This window comes from Cebus imitator, unplaced genomic scaffold, assembly GCF_001604975.1.
Source record: "Cebus imitator isolate Cc_AM_T3 unplaced genomic scaffold, Cebus_imitator-1.0 Scaffold16, whole genome shotgun sequence".
Taxonomy (NCBI): Eukaryota; Metazoa; Chordata; class Mammalia; order Primates; family Cebidae; genus Cebus; species Cebus imitator.
In genome coordinates, this window is record NW_016107331.1 from 11239816 (window position 1) to 11266418 (window position 26603).

The 26603-nt window shown below is 34.9% G+C and overlaps 1 protein-coding gene across 4 annotated transcripts in view; it reads left to right on the forward strand.

Moving 5' to 3' along the window:
• ADGRV1 (adhesion G protein-coupled receptor V1) overlaps positions 1–26603 on the forward strand; it is a 564714-nt gene that overhangs the window by 100127 nt on the left and 437984 nt on the right. For 3 of the 4 annotated variants that reach the window (XM_037731465.1, XM_017508574.2, XM_037731477.1), the window contains 10 exons: positions 203–332; positions 3654–3734; positions 5417–5556; positions 7660–8269; positions 12057–12272; positions 13686–13901; positions 14622–14866; positions 16385–16566; positions 17670–18481; positions 20704–20913. In XM_037731465.1, the coding sequence (XP_037587393.1) occupies positions 203–332; positions 3654–3734; positions 5417–5556; positions 7660–8269; positions 12057–12272; positions 13686–13901; positions 14622–14866; positions 16385–16566; positions 17670–18481; positions 20704–20913 (2842 nt within the window). The remainder of the gene's footprint in view (positions 1–202; positions 333–3653; positions 3735–5416; positions 5557–7659; positions 8270–12056; positions 12273–13685; positions 13902–14621; positions 14867–16384; positions 16567–17669; positions 18482–20703; positions 20914–26603) is intronic. The other variant, XM_037731468.1, reaches the window with a different exon arrangement.

The window sequence follows — 26603 nt, forward strand, 5'->3', positions numbered from 1 at the left end:
ATAATCTACTTTAATTGGACAATATTTATTTTGAATTTACATTGAACCTATTCATACCCACTGAAGTGTTTTCAATTTTGTATTTTACTTATCTTCTTCTGTTTTAGTATTTATAATAATTTAGTATGTAACAAACATTCTGATTTTACAAATCCATATACAGAATAGTTGTAATCTAATGGATCAGTCTTTTATATTTCAGAATGTTGCTGGCACGTTAGAATTTCAACCAGGAGAAAGATATAAATACATTTCTGTAAACATCACTGATAACTCTATTCCTGAACTGGAAAAGTCTTTTAAAGTTGAGTTGCTAAACTTGGAAGGAGGAGGTAAGTCTGGTGATTCAAAAATACTAAGTATTTGCTTGTCTACCCGTGCTGATGACAGCAGATTCCTTTACAAAAGTATGTTCCTTTGAATTAATCTTACTTAAATAAATGAATAAATTATTAATTTTTGGAGAGAGCAGCCTGAAAGTTAATAATCACTTAAAGCACATGATAATATATACCATAATATATGTAGTAATATATCAATCATTTTTGATTGATAATCCCTGTCTTGGTAAAAAGAAAATTCTCCTCTCTACATAAACTTTTAGTATTCATTTTATAAATTAATGTTCAACTCACAGTTTCACATAGATATACTTTCTCTCTGAGGTTTGGTTAATTCTGAGTAAGATTTCTATTTTTTATATGGACACCATGTTTGTGCCGTTTCTTCCCCCCTTTTTTTTTTACCCACTGATATTTTCCTAGAAGAGATGTGCTTTTAGAATGAAAAGTGCAAGTGTATTAAATTACCAAATTACAGTTAAGATCACCTCTCTCTTTTCCATTTTTTGCTGTAGCTCTGCTAGAGCTATCTACAGGTATAACACTGTAAAATCTAGTCCTTTTGGATGATCTATTATGAGATGATTATTAATAAAAGAGGTCAATAATACCTTAACTTAAATTCTGCTATTCAGAAAGCTCTGATTATCAAGGGTTTTTGGAGTAAAAACTTAGTTTATGACAAAACTCATCTGCACTAAGTAAGGCTATTTATAATATTTATCCCAATTAGATGGAATACTTCTTTGCAAAAGTATTCTTGTGTTTATCAGGTGGTACTGGGAGTGTTACGGAAGACATATGATATGCATTGTATTACCTCTGTCAGAAGTTGTTAGATGATATGGTGTTTATCAGGACAGTCCCTTTCTTTATAAAACCTGGTATCATTATCTCATTATTTATTATTTTGATGAAGAAAGCCAGAGTATATAAGCCATCCAAAATAAAAATTGGTAGGACTGAAATATTAAAATTGTCTTTATGTATAAAGTAGGTATTTGGGGGTAAATATGCAGAATTTTTCTTTCCTTTGTTCCCAAATCTCGGGTGACAGCAAGGAGGCCAACCAGTGTGTGGGAGCAGGGAAATGGTTAAACAGTGCTGAGCTTGGTTGAATGCATAAAACAGTACAAATGTACTGTATGACCTGTCTAGTAGGTGGCATGTAAAAATACCAGCTTTTCTTGTCTTCCAGAGACGAGTCCTTGCATCTCCAAATCACTATTTGCATTACTAAAAAGTTTACTATAAAATATATGAAAAGTTGCTCTTTGTATCACTTATAGCTAAAAATCCTTATATAATAGAAAGAGAAAATGTTAGTGACCATTAGCTAATATTAATAATGGAACATGAAATATTACTGAGATGATAATACTTGTGATACCACTTATAGTGATACTTGTGATTTTATTGAGAAACTTCTCCCCATATCTCTAGAATATACATTGTTATATATTAATTGGACTTGAATACTCACTAGAAAACCAACCTTACAGTTTCGTAGAAAGCAATAGTGGCAGAAAATCTGATTTATTTCTCAGTGAGTTGGGATTGGAGGAAAAAGAATTTATACAGTGACCTCTACTCCTGGACTCATACATAGGGACTGTCTAATCTGACAAGTAGCTTACAGGGCTAAATGCTTTGGAGAGTCAAGGACTTACTTCATGCTTTTTGACTATAAAACTGATGAAACTGATGATTCTACATAAGGTATCCACAACCTGAATAGATGTCATATGCTAGTCAAAATATATGCGGTGGCGAACTTCTTTCAAATGTCTTATGCTAGCCAAAGCATAGGTGGTGTTGTACTTCCACATAATGTGGGAGCAAAGCCATGTAACCAGATATTTGCTGGAAATCCATTTAGCCTTTTAAGTCTGTATGATGATTTCAGGTCCTGGGTGCCATAAATTCTCATATCTGGTATATCCCAGTCCTATTGACAGGGCGAAAACCCAGGGCAAAAAGAAAAGAGAGGGAAGATCTTCAACTAGCATGTCAATCAAGGATATTGGTAGCAGCTCATTCATATGGATGTGGCTTTGCTATTTTTACTCTCCTTCTTTTATATTGCTGTCATCACTGCTCTTCCTATCTTCTTTGTTTGCAAACATTTGGTAAAATAATGGTTGGGGTACAAGACGTATTAGAGGGGAAGGCATAACCATTTTCTCTTTATTATTACCAAAGTATTTTATATTTTGGTAATACTATTTATTTTCCATTGTTTTATTTGATTCTTAAAATTCTTAGTCTATTTCTATGCTGCTGTAACAGAGTACCACAGACTGGACAATTTATAAGCAATAGAACTGTACTTGGCTCATGGTTCTGGAGGCTAGAAATTCCAGGATTGGGGGGCTGCATTTTGTAGGGCATTCTTGATATATCATAATGTAGTGGAAGCCTCCACATGGTCAGAGCATGCATATTAGAGGGCAAGAGAGGGCTGAACTTGCTTCTACAAGAAACACATTCTTGCAGTAACGAACCCACTCCCAGGATAACAACATTAATTTATTAATGAGGGTGGAGTTGTCATGACCTGATCACCTCTTAAAGGTCCCAATTCTCAATACTGTTGCATTTGCGATTAAATTTCCAATATGTGAACTTTGGGAAACACATTCAAACCATAGCTACAACATTTCTATAAAAGATAGCACCTTTGATAGGTGAGGAAACTGAGATACCAAGAAGTTTAGTGACTTGCTGAAATTTTTACAGGGGGCATCTTTCACAGCCAGGAGAGCAGAATTTTTAGACAGCTTGTCTAGGACTCTTTCCACAATGTCAGTAGCCAGAAGGTGATCCAGTTTGAGAATGGTAAATAAATGTGTTGGGGATTTGAATGTTTGGTTGGAAGGAAAGGCTAGATGCATTTCCCAATATTGAACTGGTTGTTGCGAATGGTAAGGTGACTGTTAGAGACATATTAGGCTTAATCATATGATTATATGATCAGATACATATTTTTTAAATATCTAAGATATTAGAAAATAATTTACATTGCTGTAAAAAGGTGAAAATTTAAAAATAATACTAGATTGGCAGAAATGGGAAGTAACAATTACAATCTACATGGGGTATTTCATGAAACTATGAATGAAATTTTGATAATTTGATAGCTTGACTGCCGCTATAATTTTACTATTTAAAATGATCCATTTTCTATAGAAGAATGCATGTTATTGGGTGAATATTACTGCATTTTCCTCTTTGCTTGATATAAGAGCTCTCAATTTTCTCATTGTGTCAATGTGTGTTGTGTGGGTTGTGTCTCTGTGTCTCCTTGTGAAGTAGCTGAAGTCTTTAGGGTTGATGGAAGTGGTAGTGGTGATGGGGACATGGAATTCTTCCTTCCAACTATTCACAAACGTGGTAAGCAGCTGTTCTAAGGTCCTTTGCTATTATATTATATATTTTTATTTTAACTTCTCATTTTAGAGACAATACTAACCACTTATTGACAGCTACTATGCATAGGCCCTTTATGTATTTTATCTCATTAACTGTCACAGCAACTTTGTGAAGTATTGTTTGCTCCATGTTGTAGTCACCCAGCTGGAAAAGGATCAAGTCAGAATCATATCCCTTTCTGCTTCCAAAATCCAGCTCTTCTTCCTGTATGAACCTAATGCAGTTTCCTGATTCTAATTGTGATAGAAATTTCACTTGAATGCCATTTATAAAAATGATTGTTGGGAAACATTTTGCATATCTTCAAATACCTAAAAAGAGGTCAATAGAAAATTTGTATTTTCATTTTAAACACATTGCACTTATTTTCTGTACAAAAAGAAATACGGATTTTTATATGTAAAATTTAATGAAAACAAATGGAGAGTAATCCCAGAACTTTGGGAGGCCAAAGCAGGCTGATCACCTGAGCTCAGGAGTTCAAGACCAACCTGACCAACATAGTGAAACCCTGTCTCTACTAAAAATAGACAGATTAGCTGGGTGTGGTAGTATGCACCTGTAATACCAGGAATTTGGGAGGCTGAGGCAGAAGAATTGCTTGAAGGTGGAGGTTGAGTGAACCAAGGTTGTGTCATTGCACTCCAGCTTGGGTGACAGAGCAAGACTCTGTCTCAAAGGAAAAAACAAGAAAAAAATGGGAAAAAGAAATTAGGAAGAAAATAAATGGAAGGATAGTTGGCAATTAATGTGGGTGATATTGAAAAGAGGGTGCCTTCTGAAGGAAATGTATATATAAACAGGATTTAGTTTTTTACCTTAAATATTTTTTCATATGTGAAAAGCATACTTAGAATATTTGTTTCTTGAAGAAGAGCATTTTCTAATCCTCAAATCTTTCTTTTTTCATAATGTCAGGTTTTATATTTTAGTGTCAGAATTCATGATTTCGCCCTCTTCTTCCCTAACTTCCATCAATGCCTCATGCAACTGCTGTAATTAATTACTCTATTTCTTTTAGAATTGTTCATTTTCTAGTCTGCAGACATTAATGCAGCATAAAAATTGAACATACTTTTTAGGAAAAAATGAAATGCCTCTTTAGATCTTGGCATCTTTTTAGCTACAGAATAGGACTATTTAGGATCAAGACAGATAGATTTACAATGTCATCACATGATGAAAAAACAGGCCGAGAATTCATGCACATTGGAAACCAAGAATCTCTTCAGCCAGAATTAACTAAAATCATAGGGAAACTACTTACTATTTCATGAAAGTAAGAGTCGTTCTGGCTCAAGTTCTTTTGAGGTCAGCAAAGGGCGTGGGAGACCTTCCTCATATACTCTGTGTGGAAGAATGTTCTCTTTCATAGAGAAGAAAAAGAAAAACAAGTTTTCCTTGTTCATCTCCAAGTGCATATGCAGCACTTGTACATCACATTGGTGCCAAAGTAGAGAGAGGTCATAAAAGCATGAATATATGTGGCACCCATTTGTGTCTGCCTTTCTTTCTAAAACAAATTAGAATGTACTCAGTGAATGGAAGGACTCTTTTCAGAAAGTTGTTTCTTGGCTTTTCCTTTGGTTTGTAAATTACTGATTAACATATTTTTTTCTATCTGTTGTAACTTGTTCATGCAGCCAGTCTAGGAGTGGCTTCCCAAATTCTAGTGACAGTTGCAGCCTCTGATCATGCTCATGGTATATTTGAATTTAGCCCTGAGTCACTCTTTGTCAGTGGAACTGAACCAGAAGATGGGTGTAGCACTGTTGTATTAAATGTGAGTATCTTTTTTTTCCTTCATTTCTAGACACTTTCTATTATTTTATAAACTGCACTGTGTTATGAAAGTGTGTTTTACGTTTTCCTTATTTTGTGTAGGCTGAGGGGAATAAGTCTGTTGACACAGGCAATACAAATTGGTAATTAAACAGTGATTTAGCATTTATTTTTGTCTTTAATATTGCACATGGAGTCATTGTTTAATTCTGAGGATCTTTGACCCTTTAATGAATAAAATGGACCTTTACTATAAGTATTTTTTCTTACGTAGATTTTTGTGTTAGTTCAGATAGGTTGTGGTAACAAACACCTCTAAAATATTAATGCTTAATACAACAAAGATTTGTTTTTCATTCATAGTATGTATATGTCCAACTTAAGTTAGCAAGGAGCTCTGATTACCAGTCACTTTAGGAACCGGCCATATCTCAGCAGGTGTTTTTATCTTCTTGGTGGAGGGAAATGTGGATGTGAAGAACAGCATACCAGCCCTTATAGCTTCTTTCTGGAAGTGATTTACATCATTTCTACTTAACTTCCTTGGTCAAAACAGGTCTCATGGCTGTGCCTAATATCAATGGGTGAAGTGTAATCCTATCTTGTCTCTCTCCCATAAGAAAAGAAAAATCCAAAACATTTGTGAACAAGCAATAGTAATCACTCTATATGAGTGTGTGTTTGTGTGCCTACTCTTTTTTTTTAATTTCAGTAGAAATTAAGAAGGATTCATTGTTCAGTGACTCACAGGAGCTAGCTGCTTGCTCAGCTTCCATATGAATAATGAAGAAATATCACTCAAACATATCCTGCTGTACTATTATGGCAGATTTTCAATAAATTGTTGTGCAATAAATTGAATAACCTTAAAAAGGCTAACAAATGACTCAGGAAGGAGAAAAAAAGCATTATGGGAAAAGATCAATTTTTATAAAATTGCTGTCTCTAATTTTATTTTGACGTAACCATCATATTTCAAGAACAAATGAAAATTACTCTTAGTTGGGATTTACTTGGAGAAATTTTTAAGCTTTTCATTCTTAATATATTATTGACAAAAGCTTCTTTTTTTTCTTAAATGTATTTTCTTATACCTTGGGTCAAATATGTTTTTTGGTGAGTTTGTTTACGTAATATATTGAAGATAAAAGTAAATGTGATTTGTTTTTTTTTTTTTTTTGAGACGGAGTTTCGCTCTTGTTACCCAGGCTGGAGTGCAATGGCGCGATCTCGGCTCACTGCAACCTCCGCCTCCTGGGTTCAGGCAATTCTCCTGCCTCAGCCTCCTGAGTAGCTGGGATTACAGGCACGCGCCACCATGCCCAGCTAATTTTTTGTAGTTTTTAGTAGAGACGGGGTTTTACCGTGTTGACCAGGATGGTCTCGATGTCTTGACCTCGTGATCCACCCGCCTCGGCCTCCCAAAGTGCTGGGATTACATTTTAAAAATGAGTTTTACAGCTCACTTTTCCGAAAAGCACCATTTATTTATATATTTTTCAGAAAAATACATACCAATCATATGTATTCCTTACAGTGAAATACATATCATTTTTGCAGTGATTGTGAAAACTTTTATGAGTGTGCCTAAATGTCATAAACTGTTAATCGCATTTGATTTATTGGTGATAAAATAAAAGATACACAGAAGACAGTTATAATTTAAATAGAAGCAACATTTTTTCATCAATTTATAGTTTCAATGAGCAATCACTTTTGACATTTTTATTATTTTCATGGTTTGTTTATTTTTTTAAGAGATAGGGTCTTGCTGTGTTGCCCAGGCTGGAGTGCAGTGGCACCATCATAACTCACTGCAGCCTCTAACTCCTGGGCTCCAGTGATCCTTCTGTCTCAGTCTCCTGAGTAACTGGGACTAAGGCCTGTGCCACTATACTCAGCATAGACTTTTAAAATATCCTCCATTTGTAGGATTCTCTGTGGGCCTTCAAAGATGGATAATATATGACCCCTGCCTGCAACAGTCTTATAGTCTGGAGAAGAACTTACATAAAATAAAATTGTGCTGCTATCATTAATGTATTTATAAGCCTCTTAGTAACTGGTTTTAATCTAATACATTTTAATATTAAATATTTTGTAGGTTATAAGACATCATGGAACTCTGTCTCCAGTGACTCTGCATTGGAACATAGACTCTGATCCTGATGGTGATCTTGCCTTCACTTCTGGCAACATCACATTTGAGATTGGGCAGACGAGTGCCAATATTACTGTGGAAGTATTGCCTGATGAAGATCCAGAACTGGATAAGGCATTCTCTGTGTCAATCCTCAGTGTTTCCAGTGGCTCTTTGGGAGTTCATATTAATGCCACATTAATAGTTTTGGCTAGTGATGATCCATATGGGGTGTTCATTTTTTCTGAGAAAAACAGACCTGTTAAAGTCGAGGAAGCAACCCAGAATATCACACTATCAATAATAAGATTGAAAGGCCTCATGGGAAAAGTCCTTGTCTCATATGGAACACTAGATGATATGGAAAAACCACCTTATTTTCCATCTAGTTTAGCTAGAGCAACTCAAGGAACAGACTATATACCAGCTTCTGGATTTGCTATTTTTGGAGCTAATCAGAGTGAGGCAACAATAGCTATTTCAATTTTGGATGATGATGAGCCAGAAAGGTCTGAATCTGTGTTTATTGAACTACTCAACTCTACTTTAATAGCGAAAGTACAGAGTCATCCAAGTAAGTATCCCTTAGTGTGTTATGATTGTTATTAGCCATCAGAATCCTAAAACAATAAATTTTAAATTTGATATAATATACAATTATATAAAAAATAGTAAACTCTAACTTTGAAAGTGTCCTCTTACAACAGTTTACCTGTAAGGCAACTGGAAGCTGGACACATTTTTTCTTAGAAATTCTGTTCTAAAAGTCAGTTACACTCATAGGCTGAATTTTAAAAGCTCCTATGTAATCCAGGTGTAACTAACCTCTAGTACTTTGTGCTATATACTGTAACTTTCAAAACATTTTGGAATCAATGTGAGGAGTCCAAGGACAGTCTTAGTAGCAACAGCCTGAGCCTCTCTCATCTTGATCTACTTCTGGAAGATTCTCTAACCAACACAAGCTCTTTGTTTTGGCAAGAAGCATGTAGCTCTGGCAACTGCATGAGGGAACGAGGACAGGGCTGTGTAGCATAAGAAATTGTGAAAATTTTTGGGTTGCTGTGAGGTTTGAGAAGCCATTGGGCCAAAAGTACCAGGAAAATGGCCACTACTTTACAGCAGAAGCTGCTGAACCAGATCCTCTGTCCAATGTCAGTCACTCCTCATTCCTCATTTATATACCCCATTAGTGGATCATCATTAGTGGTTTCATATTCTCCATCAGTGGATCATCATCTGTGGATTGATTCATATCCCCCATCAGTGGATCATCATCAGTGGATACATATCCCCCATCAGTGGAGGATGGGGCATATGAATGAGGAATGAGGAATGACTGACACTGGGCAGAGGATCTGGTGTAGAAGCCTCTGCTTGAAAGTAGTGGCCACTCTCGTTGGAATTTTGGCCCAGTGGCTTTGAAGAGGGAGTGGACCAGGTATGGATGAGGAGCAGGACTGGAGCTTGTAGAGCTGAAAGCAGCTATTATGTTATAGCTTGTTCATTAGTCGCATCTTTCTAGGAAGACCTGTAGCTCTAGAAAGGTGTTTTTAAATAAAGAGAAGACTGTAGATCTGGAATAAGGGAATAGATAATGGAAGAAAGATCAGTGATATTAATTCAATATTAATTTTAGGACAATGTGTTTAGGAAAACTAGTAAAACCTTCTTTAAGAAACTGTAGTTATATAGCCTAAAACGTAAGATTCCAAGATCTGCATGTTGACTGTGTTCTGCCATGTGGATTAACACTTCTTACAAGTAAGCTTCTTTACTTTACTGTAACACTTGGATGAATTGTTGTGTGGGGTGAGCAGTATTCTTGCCCACAATGTAAATGCAGTCCAGGGTTATAGAAAAAAATTTATAGGACAATTGCTAATGTTACATCTTCAGATTATAAGGTAAAACATCCTCACACACAATGCCCACCTTGACATCTTTTTAAAGCAAGATTTAGGATCAGTTATAATTGCAAACAAATTAAGATGAAACTCAAGAATTAGTCTTAAAAAAATAAAATAAAATAAATATATTTATTAAAAAAAAAGAATTATAGAATATAGCCTGGTTTTCAAGGAACTCACAGTCTATTGACATGGAAATAAAACCATGAGGGAGTATCACATATCACAATGGCTATTGGCTGCAGCTCTTGGCATCAGATAATTTATGTTCCAGTATATAATAATAAATTGTTGGACATAGTCTTTTTAAGCCCCAGCTTCCTTACATGTAATATAGAAATATTATGAGGATTAAATATGGCAATTATGTATATGTAAAAATACAGTGTCCGATGCATGGTAAGCATTTTATAAACATGAACAATTATTATTAATAAAGTAGTATAGCAGAATATGTGCTATGGAATGGAAGAAGCAATCAACATAAATTTCATGATTGATATTTTTCTTGAACCATGTAACATACATGGGGCAGTTCAGCATAGGTATAAAGCTGTGAAGTGGGATAATTAAAGAACAATTAAGTGCAAATCTATATGATATTGACTCAGATTTTAAAACCAAAATTGATTTAAGACCTAATAGGGTCTTTGCTGCTCTACTGGGAGTGTAATCATCAATTTTCATGAGTAAGGAGAGCAGTGTGAGAAAACTGGCTATTAGCATCTGGCTAAGGGCATAGGGAAGATAAATAGTCATGGATAACTGAAGGTTATATATCTGGTTTGGTAAGGAATTATAGATATGGAGCTAGAGATTAGGCAAACCCTCATAGAATGCCCCTGGATTGTGTCCAACAGATACTCATCTAAGACCTTAGATAACTTCGTTAACTTATTTGTTGTACCTCTGATTCCTCATCTATAGACAGTCTTCCTTACCTCATGGATATGGTGTGGGATTACATGACTTATTTAATACACAAAAAGTGCTTAGAACAATACATGGCGTGTAGTTCCACACTCAGAAAATGTCACCTGCTGCTGCAACTGTCTATGTTACTGCCATTCTTTCCTAATTTAGTTGAAGTTAATTGTATTATATTGATTCATAGTTTATGATTTTAACTGTGACATAATTGGGCTCATGTCATTGAAATTAAATAGTGTTATTACCAGTGTTTAGGTTAAACTTCGAAAATGTTAAATTTTTTCACAATCACATACTTCCAAATACCATGGTTGTTTGAAAGTATTCTAAATATGAACTCAAAAATAATAAGAGTTTGTTTTTGTTTCATTTGTGTTAAAAGGTCATTTTTAAATATTGTTTTGGCAAGGGTGCTATTGGAATTGAACCGAGAAAAGTCAGGCAGAGTTTGTGGAGGGCTCTATATGCCTTCAAAATAAGTATTGCTCTCTGAAATCAGTAAAAATAAGAATGGAGCTTTAAAATTATCTACCACACTCCATTATAACAGGGTTGATGTAGTCTTGAGGCTGACTCTGATTGCTGGCTGAGTGGATTCATCCACTGGGGTAACAAACTGCCATAAACTGGGTGACTGAGAGAAGAAATTTATTCCTCACAGTTCCAGAGGCTGGGAAGTGCCGTGATTAAGGTGCCAGCAGATTCAGTGTCTGGTGACGGCCTCCTTCCTGAGTCTTGTGCAAGCATTGAGGGGTCTTTGTCTCTCTCAGGCCTCTTTTATATGGTGCTAACCCAATTTATAAGGGTCCCACCCCTTTAACCTAATCACCTTCAAAGGCTCCACCTCTTAATACTATCACCACAGTGATTAGGATTTAAACGTATGAATTTTGGGATGGGGGGACACAAACCTTCAGACCATAGTAACAAAGTAGTTCAGTGACTGTACTAATTAGTATTGGGCAGTGCAGAACAGGTTTGTCAAGGAAGAAGGTGAAGCAGTATTTAGAGTATGATGATTTGCAGCTAGTCTTTGGGGTCAAGGAACTAAATTAGCTTCCTACTCAATTTTGTAACTGAAATGCTGTTTTGTTTTAATGGCATAGCAAACCAATTAGAAGAGCATCATTCTGTAGATTTTGTCATCTGTTGTAATATGTAAAGTGATGATTAATTATACTCTAATGATTTTTTCTTTTTGATAACTTTTCAATACATATTAAAATATTTCTGTAGGTAACTGTTCTTTTGCTATAAATTCTATAATTAAAATTTCTCTAGAATGTAAGCTACAAGAGAGCCGGGACATTCTGTTTAGTTTGTTTTTGAATCCTGAATGTCTACATTAATGTTGGTGCATATTAAGCAATACATATTCTTAAATATAAATAGTAGAGGGAAAACCCTAAATGAGAGTCCTATTCAGGCGATGGAGTCTTGCTGAGGTTTCTTGATCACTTTTGGCCAGTTATTGGAATTTTGATAACTTTCTGTGTTATATTTGGATCTTTTATCTTACAGTTCCAAATTCTCCACGTCTTGGGTCTAAGGTAGAAACTGTTGCCCAAGTAATTATCATTGCCAATGATGATGCATTTGGAACTCTTCAGCTCTCAGCACCAATTGTCCGAGTGGCAGAAAATCATGTTGGACCCATTATCAATGTGACTAGAACAGGAGGAACATTTGCAGATGTTTCTGTGAAGTTTAAAGCTGTGCCAATAACTGCAATAGCTGGTAAGAAAAGACATCTAAAAAGCAGTACATACAGTGGGACCTACACACAGAGGGACATGTATCCTTGATTAATAAAGTCTCTTAAAGATGCAGTTAGGATAATCAATTAGAAAACTAGAAATACTCTTGTATCTTTTTCAAGGGACAAATCTAGAGTTTTTATATATTTATGACACTGAACTTGTAGACTTTGCAAAATGTTTTGGCAAAATTATCTATGAATTTAAAAACTATAATGACCAAAATATGCACAAATCTATGAAAAGTAAACTGAGGAAATCACTGGCTTTCTCTGCGTGTACTCAGTTTTGAAAGGGATGCACGCGTCAATGACTGCTGAGGGATGCAGGGGAAAATGGGCAGTGGCATGCTTTCAGTGCTTGGCAGCAGCCTTGTCTCTGGATCCCTTTATCTTGCTTGCTTATTAATTTGTGAAGAGCAAGGAAGAGGCAATAGTTAGCATCAACTATTTTATATATAAGCAAAATGACTTCATTGCTAGATGCATGTATTAGAAAACTGCCTACTTTGATAGTGCAGTCCCAGCATCCAGAGGGAGATTTGCCTGAGAAGTATTCAATTAGTATCTTTCTTGTGTGCTCTCAGAGGAACAGGAGTGTGAATGGATGGGATGCTATGCTTGATTTTTAAAAAGTAAATCATCTGGACATAATACTTGCTTGAAAAGACAATAAACCAGGCCCATTTAATATCTAACTGATGTGGGCTGGGGTTGCTCTTAGGAATGTCTGGCTGCCTCTAGAGGGCCTTACACATTGACAGATGGTGGGGATTTGTCAGTGTTCTAGGTAATTAGACCCCAGTCTTCCTAGGAAGCGTCTCTCTTTTTCCCACACATTATTATTTTTTTAAAACAGAAAACAAAGCCCCTGCCATCCTGAGCAGTACTCAGTAGCAGCTTTCAATCCAACTATGTAAGAAAGTATTTTTGTGTCCAGCTGTAAAATTGATGATGCTAGCGTGCCCATATCTGTGTAGTGGTATAATTTATCGTACCAGTAACATTACAATTCTAGTTCTGTTCCTTCTTCTAAAAGCACACTTTTTTTTTTTTTTTGGAGATAAGGGTGGGGCTATCATGTAATGAATGATTCTCTCTCTCTCTATTTATATGTATAAATAGACCAAATATGTATACATCTTTCTGAAGGTGAAGGAATGAACTTGAACACCCCTAGGAAGTCTTTTTCATTATTTTGTGATATTGCCAAACCCATTTTTCTACTGAGAGGGGTAAAAGTCTTCTTGCTTCGAATAATTATAGTCAATATCCTCAAAAAAGAATTTCCAAGTAGATCCATAAAGTTTGATACCTAATAATTTTCCCCTAGTATATGGAATGTTTGTGATCATATTTTAGAAGTCTTAGCATTTTACTTTTGGTCTTTTTAGGTGAAGATTATAGCATAGCTTCATCAGATGTGGTCTTGCTAGAAGGGGAAACTAGTAAAGCTGTGCCAATATATATCATTAATGACATCTATCCTGAGCTGGAAGAATCTTTTCTTGTGCAACTGCTGAATGAAACAACAGGAGGAGCCAGACTAGGGGCTTTAACAGAGGCAGTCATTATTATTGAGGCCTCTGATGACCCCTATGGATTATTTGGTAGGAAGACTATTTTCTGTCTCTCTTTGACTTGTCTGTATGTACAGAACATAGATAATGATATTTTCTTTATTTTAGAGACTTAGAATTGATCTGATCATGTTTTCTTTCTTAACCTGCTGTTACTGACATATAGGACATTTGTGCACAGTCATTGGCAGTGGTTAGTGATTGTTTAAAAAAGAAATCAGTCTCTTAGTATATATAGAGATGTCACATACTATTGGCTTTTGGGTCAGACCTGCCTACTATATGTGTTTTGTGAGTCTTAGGCTATTCTTTAAAAAAAAATTTAATTTATAGAAATTTATACAAAAATGTGGATTTCTGGGCTTTCTTGATAATTAGTAAATGTGTAAATATCAAGCTCCTTTCCAGCATAACATCAGCCGTGGGAACCAAATAGCCGCTGCCCCTCTGGAACAGCTTGCACTGTGCATTCAGCTTCTGTGCTCGCTGGACTTGTCACTCATGTCTGGTATAGACTTGAACCCTGTGGGCTTTGTGGTTTCTGCTTCTGTCGGTGTGAAAGATAATTTGGAAATTTTGGCAGGGCTGACCAATTTGTATCACAGTGTGCTACTCTGGTTTTTGTGGGTTGTAGCTACTTAGATTGCTTAGGGGGAAAAGGAGTCCACCATAAGATGGTGCTTGGTTAACTTTATGATATCTCTGTTTCATTTTGTATTTCAAATTAACTCTGCTCTGTCTACCCTTCAGGTTTTCAGATTACTAAACTTACTGTAGAGGAACCTGAGTTTAACTCAGTGAAGGTAAACCTGCCAATAATTCGAAATTCTGGGACACTTGGCAATGTTACTGTCCAGTGGGTTGCCACCATTAATGGACAGCTTGCTACTGGCGACCTGCGAGTTGTCTCAGGTAATGTGACCTTTGCCCCTGGGGAAACCATTCAAACCTTGTTGTTAGAGGTCCTGGCTGACGACGTTCCGGAGATTGAAGAGGTGAGAGGAATGGCTAGTATAGAATGACACTGTAAATCATACCTTATCTTAGTGACTAGAACAGATGGCTGTTGTGACATTTTGGAGAGGATGTCAAATAAATTATTCCTGCAAGCATGTTCAAACTATGGTAGTGTGAAAGTGATCCTTAGAGTTGACAAAAGCAGGAATATTCTAGAAATAAATTGTATACATATGCCAGTTTACTACTATAAGACTTTTTTGTACAATTACATTGTATTGTTCAACATTTTGGTTAAATGGATAAATACATGTATATAGATCTGTCATAATTTATACATTTGTTCTGTATAAACTTTTTTTTTTGAAATGGAGTTTCTCACTTGTTGCCCAGTCTGATGTGCAATAGCATGATCTCAGCTCACTGCACCCTATGCTTCCCGGGTTTAAGCAATTCTCCTGCCTCAGGCTCCCAGGTACCTGGGATTACAGGTGCATGCCACCATGCCCAGCTAATTTTTGTATTTTTAGTAGAGACAGGGTTTCACCATGTTGGCCAGACTGGTCTTGAATTCCTGACCTCAGGTGATCCATCCTCCTTGGCCTCCCAAAGTGCTGGGATTACAGGCATGAGCCAATGTGCCTGGCCTGTTCTGTATAAACTCTTAATTTATATTTACACTCCCTTCTGGCTTGGCTGTGAGCCAGTCAATCTTAATATTATTGTGGTTTTCCATTCATTCATTCACTTATTCTTCAACCATTGTTGAGAATTTACTATATGAAAAATACCATGCTAGATACATCTTCCTGGTATTTCCTTTTCATGATGAAGCAGCAAGATGGCAAATATAAGTAAAGTATCAGTGGAAAAATTAGTCACTAACATAATAGCTGAAGATAATTTTATTGTATGAAATTCAAGTATTATTAAAATTTAGATCTCATAAAATTACTTTTAATAGGATTTATTCTTTAATGGTAGAAAACTTTATAGAAGTTCATAAAATTTATTTTGAATGTGAATTGTGCCATTTTTCACTTCTAAAATATTAGATATTCATTAGCACATATAACACATTTCTCTTTTCTTCTCTCTAAATTTAGGTGACATTACAATATGTTTTTGTTTTAAATTTTGTCAAAGAATTTTATTTAAGATAATGTGGGAAATAAAGCGTAGTGTATTAACTCTCCATTAAAATGTATATTTCAGATTTTTTTTAAAAAAGGTATAGGACATAAAAGGCATATTATTGAAATGGTAAACATAAACAGGGATCTTAAAATTGAGTCACATGATTATATATCAATATTAAGGAGTTTAAACAGCCTATATTATGTCTAACCAGGTTCTATTATTAAATGTTGATGATGAGTTATTCTGTTACATGCTGGGTTTGTAAGTGTAATTGGAGGATTTCTTTTAGTCCATTTATATTTCTTAACATTTTGTTCTTATACTTGCATGTAAATGTTTGATTTTTCCCCTTGAATCGTTTTTATTCTAATTTCAGAACTGTAATGCTGTTAAGGAAGCTTTCACTGTGTTTTTAGGTTATCCAGGTGCAACTAACTGATGCCTCTGGTGGAGGTACTATTGGGTTAGATCGAATTGCAAATATTATTATTCCTGCCAATGATAATCCTTATGGTACAGTAGCCTTTCTTCAGACGGTTTTTCGTGTTCAAGAGCCTCTGGAAAGAAGTTCCTGTGCTAACATAACTGTCAGGCGAAGGTATATGAGATGGCTACTTGCATCTGTGGGAGTGATGAGAGTTGTGGGGTGGTGGGGAAGGATAGGTTTTGAGGTTTTTTTCTACATCATAAATTATTTTTTAGGTTATTTAATTTGTTAATTGAATTATGCTTATTAGTATGAAGAACCTGTCCTTTACCATACCTATTGTTAGTGAAATTGGTAATAAATTTTACATCACTGCTTTAATCTGTAATTTGTTACAATTAGTAATTAAATATACTGGCTTCTAAATCAAAGAACATTTGTATGATGTATGAAGAGTTGATTTTCAGGTTCTGTATTTCTTGTTTTTTCTTTCTTTCTTTTTTCTTTTTTTTTTTTTTTGGTGGTGTCGTTGTTGTGAGGCAGCATTGGGTTCACTGAGTTCCTTCAGAAATAGAAAACAGAATTTCGGGAACTTGTGGCAAAGTACAGTCATCCTTCTGGTATCCACAGGGGATTAATTGCAAGGTCCTCGGGTATAACAAAATCCTTGGATGCTCCCCTTATATAAAGTGGTGTAAAATATAAAATTTGCATATAACCTTTGCACAGCCATCCATATACTTTAAATCATCTCTAGATTACTTATAATACCTAATACAATGTAAATGCTATGTAAATAGTTGCTATACTGGACTGGTTTTAAAAGTTTATATTTATTTATTTATTTTCTGAATATTTTTGATCTGCAGTCTTGAATCCACAGATGTAGAATCTGTGGATAAGGAGGGCTGACTGTTACTACATTTCTTCAAAATGTAGTCATGCTGTTATCATTGTTACTTTGTTTCAGTTAAGTACAGCAATACAAATTAACTTTGTAATTTGTTCTGAAGTCCTCAATTGGCATACCTTGGAAAATATTTTCATAGCTTGGTTAAAAATAAGTATTGTTTTATTGAAAATTAGCAAGGTTTCTTTACATGAGAAAAACAAAATGTTGGGAGACAAGTGCCATTAGGAAACAGGATTGTGTTTGTACGATGACTTTAAACATTTTTTAAAAATAATTGAAAACAACTATCAGCATTCCTCTTCTCTATGTGTAATAACTTTGAATGCTTAACTTGTCTTTTAATTGTCACTCCACATTTTAGCGGAGGGCACTTTGGCCGGCTGTTGTTGTTCTACAGTACTTCTGACATTGATGTAGTGGCTCTTGCAATTGAGGAAGGTCAAGATTTACTGTCCTACTATGAATCGCCAATTCAAGGGGTACCTGACCCACTTTGGAGAACTTGGGTGAATGTCTCTGCCGTGGGGGAGCCCCAGTATACCTGTGCCACTTTGTGCCTTAAAGAACATGCTTGCTCAGCATTTTCATTTTTCAGTGCTTCTGAGGGTCCCCAGTGTTTTTGGATGACATCATGGATCAGCCCAGCTGTCAACAATTCAGACTTCTGGACCTACAGGAAAAACATGACCAGGGTAGCATCTCTTTTTAGTGGTCAGGCTGTGGCTGGTAGTGACTATGAGCCTGTGACAAGGCAGTGGGCCATAATGCTTGAAGGTGATGAATTCGCAAATCTCACAGTGTCTATTCTTCCTGATGATTTCCCAGAGACGGATGAGAGTTTTCTAATTTCTCTGCTTGAAGTACACCTCATGAACATTTCAGCCAGTTTGAAAAATCAGCCAACCGTAGGACAGCCAAATACTTCTACAGTTGTCATAGCACTAAATGGTGATGCCTTTGGAGTGTTTGTGATCTATAGTATTAGTCCTAATACTTCTGAAGATGGCTCATTTGTTGAAGTTCAGGAGCAGCCCCAAACCTTGGTGGAGCTGATGATACACAGGACAGGGGGCAGCTTAGGTCAAGTGTCAGTTGAATGGAATGTTGTTGGTGGAACGGCTACTGAAGGTTTAGATTTTATGGGTGCCGGAGAGATTCTGACTTTTGCTGAAGGTAAGTGATGGCTCTAAATGGATTTCAGTTGCCCCCGGTGAAGTCATCATAGTCAATTTTTATGACAAAGTTTATAAGCATTCTTACTGTGTACATTCTGGTTAATATATAAAAATGTGGTTTGACTTTAGAAGAAAATAGGAGTTAACTGGCTTGTTAATAGTTAACATGACATCCATAGCCTGGTATAACCCTACATATGTAACTTTTTAGTTTTAAAAATAGATTTTTTGGGGAATATGTGAATTTTATCCCTTTATGTTTGATACTAGTGTCTTTAACAAACACAAGGGCAACTATAAGTCAAGTTCTAATTTTGTAAGGGAAATTTTATGAGCCATGTACCTACAACCATACATGTTGGTAAGAAGCAGTGGTAGCTAGGAAAATGAGTATTAATTGATAAAAATTTTCATAACAAATCAGGATATATCATCAGTGAAAATAATTTTTAAGTAAAAGCATAAACTTTGGTAACTGCATTTATATTACATTAATCCTAGTGATAGATCAATTTATAATACTGTGCCTACATTTGAGATCACTATTATAAATTTTCATAAACATATAATGATATTTTACATGACCAGCTAATTAGAATTAGGATCAGGTTGAGTGGTTCTTTTTCAGGACTGGTTGATTCCTGTGCTATTTAAAATTGGGAAAATTAGTATGTTAAAAATAGTTTTCTTTGGGTGTGGGAAAGGTATCTTTACTGAGATTATTGATTAAATCCTCATTTGGGCAATTATATATTCTACAAAATTTAAAAAAAACATAGTGGTTTTTTGATTGAAAAAATAATGTATACTCTAAAAACCTCAGAATATATAACAAAGGAAACTTTATTTATAATTCCGTATTTTAGAGCAATACATTGTATTGTTGTTTAACTTTTTAGTGCATATACTTCTTTTTGGAAACTAATTAGAGGTCGTGGTACATATATACTATGCTTTTTGAAACATATAAGCATAATGTTTTAGGGTAAATTTAAAAAATTTTATAAAATATTTTTATAATGGTTATTTTTTAGTCAGTGATTTGAGGATTTAGTGGGATATGATATGCTTGACAGAAGATGGGAACAGGTTAGTAATTGGTAACTTTTCTATTTCAAAAGGAATAATGAAAATGTAATGAGGAGGGAGTGGAAATGAAAATATAAAGTTGGATTTTCCAGTGGTTTTGTTAACTACAAAGAAAGCTATATATAAAAAATAGCATTATATAAATTAGTATTACCATGAATTGTAATCTTAGTATCACACAAAATGGACTCTATTTTATAGCTATAGGTAACTTAGATTCTTAGATAATGTACTCTCTTTAAGGAATCTTGACACTGCTGTATTGATGAAAATGCACCAGGGTCACAAAAGAGAGAACATGCATTTAATCTCCTTTCTCCTTTTCCCTGCCTTTTCCTTTCTCACTCTTTCATTCTCTCTCGAGGAAGTGGGTAGAAAATAAATAGGGGACACCTTAGGCTGAACAGTAGAAGCAGTATTTGATTTAGGGACATTCTGTGGTGCCCTGTCTACTAGATCAAATTGCAAAGTAGCTTGCTTGGACTTTGTGGCTGTCACGTATTCCTTTGACTTCCTCTTCTGCTTCCTTTCTTCCTTCCACTACTTTCTGGAAACTGGTACTCGATGCTATCATCTCACCCAGTTACTCAAAAATGCATCTCATTCAGGCTGGTTCTTTTGCTCAGAATTTGACATCCCTTTTTAGTTCCTCATTTTGACCACCATTCCCTAAGTGTCCCTGGTTTTTCAGGAAGGTATTGTGTTGAATATCTGTTTAAAATTATCATAGTAATGCCAGAATGAGAATGAGACTCCACTCTCCTAAAGGAGGTTGTTTCTAAACAGAAGATACCTTTGAAGTTCTTTTCCTAGCTAGGTTGCTGTTCTTGGCTAAAAACCAGGAAGTAAAGCCATGATTCTTTGAAATAATTCTACCTTTTCACATTTCCATAATTCAGAATGTCCTTCTCCCTAATCTGTCTTCATTAATGAAACTCTACAGTGTTTGATATGGGAAAAGATAGACATGTAATCATCAAAATTTGCTTATGTTGCCCATGATATGGAATTGTTATAGTTCACTCATATTTTTACTTAACTTTTAAAAATAGAAATTATTTTGGGCCTTTCTGAGTTCTCTGTGTTGGTGATTTTGTTACTTTGGTTTTTATTCCATTAATGCTTTTATAGGTGAAACAAAAAAGACAGTCATTTTAACCATCTTGGATGACTCTGAACCAGAGGATGACGAAAGCATCATAGTTAGTTTGGTGTACACCGAAGGTGGAAGTAGAGTTTTGCCAAGCTCCAACACTGTTACAGTGAACATTTTGGCCAATGACAATGTGGCAGGAATTGTTAGCTTCCAGACAGCTTCCAGATCAGTCATAGGCCATGAAGGTGGGTTCCTTTTTTTGTTAAGCATATTTATTTTCTTTTCCATGGATGTTGTTTTTTATGTAGTTCTTGAAAACTTCTAATATTTTCCCCTTTCATTATTTTGTTGAACTGTGTGTGTGTGTGTTAATCTGCATAAAACTGTCTTTGGGAGAAGGCTTTATAATGAATTGTTTAACCAGATTTAGGAGCCTTGCAAACTAATACCATGTTCTAGCTTGCCATGCTCTACTGGTATGATTTTAAGGAAGTGAAACCTAGAATACTTAGTTTTCCCATCTGTTAAATGATACAAAATATTACTTCATAGGTTTCTTTGTGAGGATTAAGTGAGCTAATAAAGGTGAAGAGCTTAGCAGAGTTACTGGCGAAGATACTGTATGCTCAATGGTAGCTGTCGGTATCAAACAGTGAAATACTGGCAACCAGTTAAAAACAAGTAATAGTGTATAATCAGTGAATATTTTAGCCTGGATTCTATGTTATGTTTGTATATTTTATGAACAAAGTACCAAACTAGAAAACCTTATAAAACATCTCTTTTTTTCCTTAGAAAACAGTAATTTTCTTGAATTCTCACCTAATATTTTATATCATATGTAGGGTTTTGCATAGAGGGGGCTAATTTTTTTGTGTTTAAAACAACGGTTATTTTGTCTTTGAGTAAACCTGTTTTGGGGTAAAACAGGTATTGATACCCTGTGTTTGATTGCATAGTTTATATCTGGAATTAAAAAAGAATAATTTTACCTTGAATAGTTAAGAAATGAAAAGGATATAGATTATATATTTGGATGTGTATTTCATAGATGAGAAAACAAATTGAAACACAGAGAGGTTGAAAGACTTGGCAATGTCAGACAGTTAGTGGCTGTGCCAGAAACAAAATGTATTTTACTCTATTTACCTTTTTCCTTACTGTACTCCCAACTTGCAAGTTTATTTATCTATGCAAATATTTGAGCCATTTTCAGTACTCTACTTTTACTAATGGTTTGGAATTGCATGTTGTCATAGCAGTAATGAGTAAAGGGGACTAACAAGTTGCCATACATCTAACCTAAAGACAGATTATCAACTATCAAAAAGTTATTTGTGACATAATACAAATAAAAAGTTACTGGGGGAATAGTTAATAATAATGACAACAATAACATTGATGGAGTGTTTTCTATGTGCCAGACACTCCACCTTCATTTCACTTAAGTTTAACAGCAGCTCTGTGAAGTAGGTGTAATCATATACCCCAGATTTTCACACAAGGAAACTGAATTTGAGAGATGAAATAGCAACAGCTCTTCAGTGGTAGTGCGTAGGCCCAGCTGTGTCAAATGCGAAGCCCATGCTATGTAGGGCACCACCTAGTGAGGAGAGACTTTGTTTAGGTTGAACTCGCGTCTGCTGCAGAACCTGACAATGCAGGAACTTTTGGTAAACATTTGAAGTTATTTGAGTTGGAAGAATAATGAATTTGAGTACCAATGACTATGTGAGGGAAGAAAATTCGTGAGAGAACCTGCTTCTGTCTCAGGTTAAAGATGGACACTGGGTGTTCAGAGATGATACCTGAAATCTGGAGAATGAATATGATGATTTTTATGGACAGAGGGAAAAAAGCAAGTTATCAGAATGGAGCCATGCAGAACATTAGAATAAGGTGCTGGGAAAGAAAAATTACCTGAAAGGAGAGAGAAGCCTTTGCTGGAGAGGCAGGGAGAAACCAGGGAGAGAGTGTATTTTCACTCAGTTACAGTGATTACTTAGTAATCAGTGTCTCATACTAACATGACCAAAAACGGGAGTTAGATCTCAAATGGGCCAAATAAAACAGTAGCAATGGTAGATGAATTTTAAAGGAGGATTGGGGATGGGAAGCAAATATCTAAGGATGACAAACGTGGAAGCCTTCAGGGAGTGCTCCTCAGTGTGGGTTTCAAGAGGCTGCCTGTTCACAGTGTTTGCTTCTAGTCTGTGACAAGAGGATTGGAAACTTTTATAACAATTTCACTTTGCTGTAATATCCAAAAGCAGTATCTATGGGTTGCTATTTTGCATTTTTGTTTGTTTGTTTTGCTTTTTGTTTTTTGTTATTTAGCTTATCTAGTCATTTATTTTATTGTGTTTTATAAGAGGGTCAACCTTTGACGGATTCAGGCAAACAAAACAAAATGCCTAGTCCTTCATGGCACGAAGTTTTGAGAGATGCTGCTTATTGGCTATGACAGCAAGGAGAGGAGGATTTTGGAGAAAACGGAAGAAAGGGGAGCATTTTTGATTTTTTACGTTTTGTTGAAGAAATATAGGAAGGAAAAGAAGAAGAGAAGGTGTTAGTGATATAAAAGGTATAAATAATTGCTGAGATCAGGAAAGGATAGTTGAGATATAAGGAGGGACTTAGAGCTAGACTAGGCATGTGCTTTTCAGCTATATGATGAAATTTCCTTTCTAAAAAATACAAAAGTATTTGGATGTCTAGGATCAATTTGAAGACATTTTAACTGAAGCATCACTAATGTGGTGAAAGTACATCCTGTGAACCTGAATGGTGGTGGTAGTGGTGAGCTGGAGGGCTGTGAAGACACTGAGGCCCCCTTGCTAGGTCCCACAGCATCTTGGAGAAACTGCAGACATGAACACCTACAGCCTCTGTGGCCCAGGTGAACTTCACCTGAAAACAATATTGTGGCCTCGTCAGTTTCTAACAGCTAATTATCTGCAGGAGCGGCAAAGAGGAAGCAGGATTAGTAGTTAAAATAAATGGTCCAAAGGTGTTATGTGTTAAAAAATTGCTTTAGGATATCAATCTAAAACACCAAATTGCTTTTATTGCTGGCATGAGTACTCCCTAGTTTGTTTTTTTTTTTTTTTTTTTTTTTTTTTTTTTTTTTTTTTTCTACATAAAAGTTGGGGTCAATTTTTTTTTTTTTTTTTTTTTTTTTTTTTCATTCCTAAGCCTTTTCCTAGATTCTAAATATTTTTTTTCAAAACCATACTAAGCCATAATAGTTCAGTATTTTGTATATGCATTATATATATTATCATGAAAATTGCACAGAGAATTGTGTATCATGATGAGTTTATGAAAGTGAATTAATGAAAACATTGCAGTGATTCCTCAGAGATAACCGCTAAACAAATTGGGCAAAAATAATCGTGCCATGTGAGCTTTTTACAGCGTTAACATTGCTTTTGGCCTAGCGTTAGAGTTTCATTTACGTGATTAGATTTAAAATGTGGACTATGCTGAACTTCTGGCTCTAGAATGCATTTTTGATTCATGGGGAGGAATTGCCTTTTTCTGTAACAGTGTATTGAATTCTGTAGAATCCTATTTCTACATTTTGTCCTAATGCAATTGGAGAGCTGCCCAGTGGTAAATATTACCTTCTTTCAAATGTAATGGACAAAATTTAGAAATATGGGACAATGTATTTTACTGTGGTTGCACACTGGTTATAAATGTGCTCTTTATAAATCTGTGCTAGATGTTTCTCTCAGTCACCTAACTCAGCAGCATTGTAATCATCATGTCATGTTCAATAGATTTTAAATTTTTTCTTCTCTTAGGGACAGTATGAATCTTTTTTTCACACAAAGATCTGAACAAGAAATGTGATTCTTTAAAGAAATATGTAGAACCACTATATTGGAAACACTCAACTTTAACTGTTCTTATTGACAGTCTGTGCTTCACATTATTCATATTCCTACAACTGTTTCAACCCATTTTCTTTTTTATTATAGAGGGCAATTTTGATAGTATACCTGTGTCATGTAGAAACTTATCTATTAAAATATATTTTCTGTGTTTTGGTTTTCCATTATTTTTATATGCATTGTACTTGGCGTTAATATTTGTAAAAAGAATTCTGGTCTTGAAAATAAGTGTTTAAAACACTTAGGGCTATAAAGTGCATTCTTCATTTATATTCCTTATCTGCATTAGGTTAGTCCTAGACACAATATGAAAGATCTGATTTAGAGTTGAAATGTGTCACTAACTTTTGGTAAACTCTGTGGATTTCATATCAAGATGATCTTCCAGTTATGTAGTCAGACACTTTGTTAGGTAAGGGTTCCTCTGGCTTTCATCTTGGGCAAAATGTAGAAGGCTGTTTAGTACCTAGGATAGTCTTTGTCATCTAATTATAACATACTCTCTCGAGACTTTTCTTCTGCCTTTTCCCTTAAATTTGGAAGACTAAGCACTTATTTTTAAGTTCTTTTTCCTGTGGCTGTTTGACTTTTCACCCTGGCAGAAGGTAGCTTTTTGATATGTCCAGTCATTTTTACCAGGAGGCATTTTAAGTGGATCTGGCTCCTGGGAGTCTGCAATAAAAAGAAAGAATCAATACCTCCCTTTTGATTATTGCTTAGAAAAAAATTTACACTATTCTTGTTGTTGACATGATATATGTTCAGTAGGCTTACAAGATTGTTTTTAAGAAATACTTTGTTTATGTTTTATTTATATGTGCTTCTATATGTGTGTGTGTGTGCACATGTGTTTGTATGTGTGTGTATATCATACTTCAAAGTATATTTTTACAGTATTTTCATGCAAGTTACTTTCATGGTAACTTTTTAAATTTTCAGAGGTGATATTGATGAAGTAGTATTAGACTTTGAATGATTTTACATGTAGTAAGTTTGTTGAAGATTTTACTTTCTTTTCTTCTAAGCATTTAATTTTACTTTTACCTTAAAGTGATGTATTTATTCCCAAATCTATATACAAACTTGCAACTGCAAGTTTATTATTGTGATTATAGATTACCCTTCAACATGGATCTTTTTTGACCTACATTTTGTCTTCTTGCCATTTATGTTCTCTTTGCACTTTAGCACTTCATTAAACTTTCATAATTTTCTTTTTGAAACATTAACAAGTTTTGTGATTGGAAAAGTTTGAAAACCACGACTCTTATGAAAGAGTCACCAGACAGCACTGTAGGTGAAATAGCTTAATAAAGAATTTTTCTGTGCTTTTCAGTAATTTTTGTTTTTTGATATTCCCAACTTGGTCTATAAGAAATTCTACATGTTGTACAATAGAGAGACACCAGACTCTCATAGTCATGTCTATATTTTGTTAACAAGTTATACAAATACAAAATTTTTAAATGGTTTGCTAGCAATTATGGCTGACTATACAGTCTTTCAGTTTTATCCCTATCTTTGGGCAATCTGATCTAGAAATTCCTATGTTTTTAAAAAATAAATCTAAGACATAGTTTACTAATGTAATGGTAACTAAATGTTTTTTTGTATTGATACACTTAAAATGTGTTCTAAAAAGTCTTTCGAATGCTTTTGTCTTCTCCCCTCTCCTTAAAATGTTCATTGTGTTAAAATTGTGTGTGTTTTTAAATTTAGTAGGAAAAATTGAGTTTTTAAATTAAAATTAATATGTTTTCTAAATTAATTAATTCATGATATTTTAAGAAACCTTCCTATAAGAAATATTTGTTCCGTTGTCTTCAGAAATAAAAAAATGTGGCAGTTTGAAAAATACTTGAAAAGGGCGTTTATATTTTATTGCTTTATTTCTGCTCTTTAAAAAGTGTGGGAAGATTTTACTTATATACACAAAAGTTACTTGGATAACAAACTAAACTAAAAGTGACATTTTTAGTGAATGTTTATGGTTTTTAACTATATGTATATGCTATACAATTTGATCAAGGATGTTG